The sequence below is a fragment of the Pipistrellus kuhlii genome, unplaced genomic scaffold (genome assembly GCF_014108245.1).
Source record: "Pipistrellus kuhlii isolate mPipKuh1 unplaced genomic scaffold, mPipKuh1.p scaffold_m20_p_42, whole genome shotgun sequence".
In the NCBI taxonomy this organism is placed as follows: domain Eukaryota; kingdom Metazoa; phylum Chordata; class Mammalia; order Chiroptera; family Vespertilionidae; genus Pipistrellus; species Pipistrellus kuhlii.
In genome coordinates this window covers 1,358,216-1,364,215 of record NW_023425543.1, presented here as the reverse complement: position 1 = coordinate 1,364,215, position 6,000 = coordinate 1,358,216, and the positions used below count along the sequence as shown (strand labels likewise).

Sequence of the window (6,000 nt, the reverse complement as noted above, 5' to 3'; positions counted from 1 at the left end):
GTGCCCAGGCGCCCAGAACGCATGTTCAGCTCCTCTCAGGCTCGTGACCAGGAGCCCAGAGCGCATGCTCAGCTCTTGTCAGGCTCGTGCCCAGGCGCCTTGAGCGCATGCTCAGTTCCTGTGTCAGGTTCGTGCCCAGGCGCCCAGGGCGCATGCTCTGCTCCTCCCATCAGGCACATGTCCAGGCGTCCAGAGCATATGCTCCGCTCCAGGCGGCTCCTACCACTACCCCCTGGAGCACAGAGCCACATGGAGGTCGCTTCTACAGGGTTGCGTTCGGGTGCAACAAACCAGAGGAAGGCTGCACAGAGAAAACTGGAGAGCCAGCAAGACCCTCCAGGGTTAGAGGGGCTGATGACCTCTGTGATTTGCGTCCCCTCCACCTCCTTAGGGTGGGCGAGAGCTCTATCCGGGTGCTCTGGCCTGCCTGCAAGGTCACTGCCCTGTATTTCCGGACACATCGCTGGAGCCGTGTGTGTAGCCCATGCATTCATTAAAGGTTTATTTAAACACACACACACACACACACACACACACACTCAATAAAAATAAATAAGTAGAATTTTTTTAGCAAATGAGTCTATATGGCTTCTTCGTCACATTTATAAAGCCACACATTCAGTCTCCATGTGGCGGAAACATTTTAGACCACAGAAGAAACTTGGGGAGTGAGGGGAGGAGGAGTAGGACCTGGATGCTGTGTGTCATTGTCCTGGACGAAACCTGCAGATGGCACAGTCACACTGATACAAAATGCAGCGCTTTATTGCCTTTCTAGGATGTTTGCTTGTCCTCTCAGAGAAGCGGGGATTTACATTCAAGAGCTTTGTGCCCTGAGCTACTCCCTGCCATCCTTCAGCGGGTGGCAATGCTCTGATACCCACAGGACACCAGCCCAGGTAACTGATGCTCAGCCAGGAGGCCTTAAACCTCCCCAGTTTTCCTGGCCCAGATGATGCAATTCAGTGGTTGAGCATCAACCTATGAGCCAGAACTGTAGTCAGCAAACTGTGGCTCTCGAGCTACATGCGGCTCTTTGGCCCCTTGAGTGTGGCTCTTCCACAAAATACCACGGCCCGGGCGAGTCTGTTTTCTTATGTGGTCACAGAGACCCCTACAGTGCCAGCTAAACCAAACACCCCTGTACAGCCAATTCCTAGGTTCCCGTAGAATTGTGACATTCAGTCACTGCTCCTCGAATCTTGTGTAACTAAAGATAACTTTGCTTTGTTTGACAAAAAATGCATCTGGAGTACAGAATCTTCAAAGAGAATGTGCCCAGATGGTTGTAATATTTAAGGAAATACTGTTTCCCAGTTAGGGAATGAGTAACCCCCTCTATTTTCATTGGTATGATTTTTCAAACCCCCTTCTTGGCCGTATACGGTTCAAGTTGTCAGGGGAGTTTCATGATGTAGTCATGGTAACCGTGAAGCCTCACTGTGCTACTCACCACCACCACGCACACGCGCGCGCACACACATACACCACTATCCACAATTCATAATTCACTCAAACTCCACAGGGCACACCCAGAGTGTTGTGCCTATATGCAATTACCCAGCAACAGTACTAGTAAATGGTGAGGGACCGTTAAGCAAGCATGGGTCAAATGCCAGCCGTCTGCTACGGGGTGCCAGGGCACTCCCACCTGTGCATTTAATAAACATTTGCTGAATCTAAACAAAGATTAGAAAAGTCTCCCTGTTTCAGGCCCAAGCATGTGACAATAGGTTGAAGGATGCCCTGGACCCTCCATCAAATTCTCGGGAATCATCTCCACATCCTAAAGAATAGAGAGAGAACACAGGTGTTTTTGCAAAAGCTGCCTCATCTCGCTTGACTGAAACTGCAAGAGCCTGCTAACCAGCTCTGGAGTACAGGCCTGTTTCACATTTGCAAGGTGGCTGCTGCCCTCTAGTGTTCATAAAGCAAAATACATTATAAATTCATTATAAATTCAAAATGCATTAGATTCTGGTAGAATCTAAATCCAACCTTAAGTTTTTTCAGTGAATGAGCCCGCAACCTGGGTACATGCCCTGACCGGGGACAGGTCAGCGCTCAACCACTGAGCCATACCGGCCGAGCGGCTGTTGTCATTTTTTACCTTGGCAATCTAAGGGAAAAGAGGGAAGTGGAAGGTAAGAGCAGGTCACATTTTCTCATTATCCAAAGGCCCTGTTGGGGGCACTGTAGTAGGACATCGGTGAGGAATTAGTCCCGAGTTATAGAGAGAGCATCACTGTAAGCCTCGTAACCCGCTTCTAGGACTACGTGTCACCTGGGACACATCCTTTAACCTCCCAAGGTCCCTATCTGCAAAATAAAGTGAAAGGAAACGATTCTCGATGCTCCTCCCCGCTGATCCTATCAACGTGGGAACCCAGAAGACCTCAGAATCGAAAAAGAATCTCTAGCCTCAGTGCTTAAAGGTTTGTTTACAACGGTTTTTATTATCTTTTAATGAGCGCACACAAGGTACCAGGAGACCTTAGGCACAGAGGGGGTCTGTGGACCGTGACCTCAGGCCCATGGGCTAAACACTCCACAAGTTGACACAACCCCTCGCACGGATTATTTTCAATGAGACAAAAGATGGAAACTCTTGCATCAGGAAGTGACACAATACAGTGGTGACCCTTAAAGGTAACCACTCCCGAACTGGGCGTTGTCGAGTCCATCATGAACTGGGCACAGATGTTCATCATGAACTGGGCATCATTCCTTCCATTCTCCACGATTCCGTTTCTCTGAGGAGAACAGGAATGCTGGACCTTCCACACCATCCCCCGCCCCACGCCCTGCCGCAGAGACTGTAGTGAAAGAAGCATTTGTCTCGGCAGCGGTGGCAGCATTTGAGAGGTGGGCACGTGCCCTACAATCCTTCGTGGGGAGACGCAGGGATGCGATGAGAATTGCCCTTGGTTGTTTAGGTGGTTGGCATACGGAGCCAGAAAGAGGGTGCAGAAGTTAGTGCTCGGACATCCAAGGGAGCTCACCCCAAAATTATTGCAGCCACCCCAACATTAACATTGAAAAAGCAATCACATTTTAGATCTACAAGATCCACCTTAAGGAGGAATTAAGGTGGCAGCCTCTGAGGGCCTTGTGAATGCCTCGTGTGCCAGCTGCCCATCCAATCCCACTATCCCGTTGGAGAGCCATGCCACGAGGGCTGTGGTTGTCCCAGGTGGACGCGGCTCTCTTGTAGGAAGCTACCCACTGCACTTCCCATCCTAAGAACATGGCAAATATATTACAGCTATATTACATTGAGCCTCTCCCGGTCGACACAGCACTCCTGTTAGGGGACGAATATAAAGCACTGGGAGAAACATTCACCCACAGTGGCGTATGTATATAGTTGGGAGTATCGGGATGGCAAGTCAGAGTCTGTGTGTCTTCGCTGTACAGAAAAAAAAAAATAAAGGTAAACAGAGAGGTGGCACCCAAGAGAAGCAGAGGAAATATTTTAACCATTAAAACCGATCTCGGCTTGAGGGTAGAAAGGTGCCCTGGACCCTCAGTCGCTCCAAAGAACCGCAGTAAGACGGCCCTCAGCTGGCGTGAGACCCGAGTGCCTCTCGAACCCTGAGCCATCATCACTCGGTTTAAGATTTTTGGAGACTGCTGGTCTGGAAAGTGGCAGCTTGCAGTGCTGAGAGTATGGCTTATCACCTCAAAGCATGAGATCTTCAGGCTGCCGCTCACCGCCAGCGGCTGAAGTCCATAGCTCACTGCCCCTCCCTGCAGGACAGTTCTCACGCATACATCAGCCTTTTCTCTGTAGTCCATTGCTGACTCCTGCCAACATTGCTTGTCCTGCAATCCTCATCCCACTCCCACCCCCAATTCATGTTCCAAACTGGGTCGCAGGACGGAGTCCCCTTGGTGCCCTCAAGGATAACATATTTGGCATCCATGACACTCCCTACCATCATGTCAATGGCATCTGCTTCAAAAGTCCTGGACCAGCCTGACCGGTTTGGCTCAGCGAATGGAGCATCGGCCTGCGGACTGAAGGGTCCCAGGTTCGATTCTGGCCAAGGGCATGTACCTTGGTTGCAGGCACATCCCCAGTAGGAAGTGTGCAGGAGGCAGCTGGTTGATGTTTCTCTCTCAATGTTTCTGACTCTCTCTCTCTACCCCTCTCCCTTCCTCTCTCTGTAAAAAAAACAAAACAAAACAAAACAAAAACAATAAAATATATTTTAAAAAATAAAATAAAAGTCCTGGACTGAATAAATCCAAGAACTTATATACTTATAGTCATAGTCCATGAACACAGGCAATAGGGTAGTGAAGACCTGGAGGGTTGGGGAGGGGCAGGGAAGAGGGAGGCAAACTGGAGGGAAGTGGGAGATGGGGGAAAAAAAAAATCCTGTACCGAAACACAAAGCATAGATTTCCCACGGGACCAAATCTGGATCGTGTCTTGGTGTGAAAAGGGAGAATTTGCACTTTGGAGCACTGTGGGGATCCTTCCCTTCTCCCTCCATCCTGCATGTTGTCTGCCGTGTTCGATGCTCACCCACAGACACCAGAGGCCACGGAGCACGTCCCATGTTGGTCTGGGGGAAGCAGCGAAGTCAAATGCCAGGACCGCAGACAGGGAGCCGGAGTGTCACAAGCGATCTGCGTGAGAGAGGCAAGCATCCGCCTACACGAACAGATGCGCCTAGATCCCACGCACGGACTGTGTGATGTGGGTCTGCAGAGCAAGCAGAATGGCTATAAGAAATTGTGCTTGCGTTGCATTCCCTCGGACCCAATACCCTGGACCTCCGTCCCCGAGTCCTCCCCAAATATGGCTATAGTTGCTGGCAAATGTTTGCAGATACCGTTTCTGCAAATGAAACCCAAAGAGAGTATGTACAAAGTTAGTTCACAGGTTACCTATCCCGTTAGGTTTCTTTGTCTAAATCAAAAAGGGAATAAATATAATCCTTCAATGTATCGTCCGATCGTCCAGAAAAGCTCAGGACAATGGGGGTAGGGAGTAGGTTTCTATAGATAATGCTCGAATATTCGTTGTTCTATATCGGCGTATCTTCCCTGCGATTGTGCCAATATTCAGATGGAAAATATGATAGGTGATTCTTTTCAATGCAAAAAAAAAATAGACGTATCCTGTACTTGGAGCCCAAAATATATATACGATGACTCTAACGTGTTGCCCAGGCAACATGTTAGGTCACGGGGCTCCGAAGAACTTTACGAAGGAGCTTGAGTGTCCTCACGCTCACATCCACCTTCAAGTGCAAAGGCGTCCTTACACCTCTTGCTTAGCACGCAGCCCCCCTGGAGGGTGTTCCTCCTCCTTCCATGATTACCAGGGCAGCTCAGGACACCCCAAACCAGTCACCTGAGTCACCAATATCTTAAAGCTGAGATGGGTCCTAGACTAGGGGTCATCACCGCAAAATCAACATCTCCTCCGGGGCTTCCAAAGTCCTCAGGGCGGTGACGGACAGGAAGTGTGGATGCCCCGAGGGTCCCCCGGAAAGGTTCTTCCGAAGTCTCCTCTCCCCGCCGCTGGTTCACATCAGCACCTGCTCTCGGGTCTCTGGCAGCCGGAGAGCAATCAGGCCGCCCCCGACGAGGGACGTGGCGGCCAGAAGGATGGGGACCACTTTGGTGATCCCAACAAAGGAAGCGAAGATGGTGTTTCCCAGGATGGCTCCAAATTTGCATAATCCATTGAGGATGCCAAAGGCGGTTGCTCTGTAAAAGAAGGAGAAAGTGCATGCTGACAGACAGGAACTAGACTTCATTTGAGGAGTAGGACTGCGTTCTTTCTTTCTTTCTTTCTTTCTTTCTTTCTTTCTTTCTTTCTTTTAACATAGTATTGATTTTTTACAGAGAGGAAGGGAGAGGGAGAGTTAGAAACATCGATGAGAGAGAGACATCAGTCATCTGCCTCCTGCACACCCCCTACTGGGGATGTGCCCGCAACCAAGGTACATGCCCTTGACCGGAATCAAACCTGGGACCTTT

The 6,000-nt window shown here is 49.9% G+C and overlaps 1 protein-coding gene across 2 annotated transcripts in view; it reads right to left on the bottom strand.

Moving 5' to 3' along the window:
- Positions 1-5,037: 5,037 nt before the first annotated feature.
- The window catches only part of SV2B (synaptic vesicle glycoprotein 2B), a 39,003-nt gene continuing 38,040 nt past the window's right edge, over positions 5,038-6,000 (bottom strand). For both annotated transcript variants that reach the window (XM_036411850.2, XM_045572017.1), the window contains exon 13: positions 5,038-5,727. In XM_036411850.2, coding sequence (XP_036267743.1) covers positions 5,544-5,727 — 184 coding nt within the window. In that variant the 3' untranslated portion in view covers positions 5,038-5,543. The remainder of the gene's footprint in view (positions 5,728-6,000) is intronic.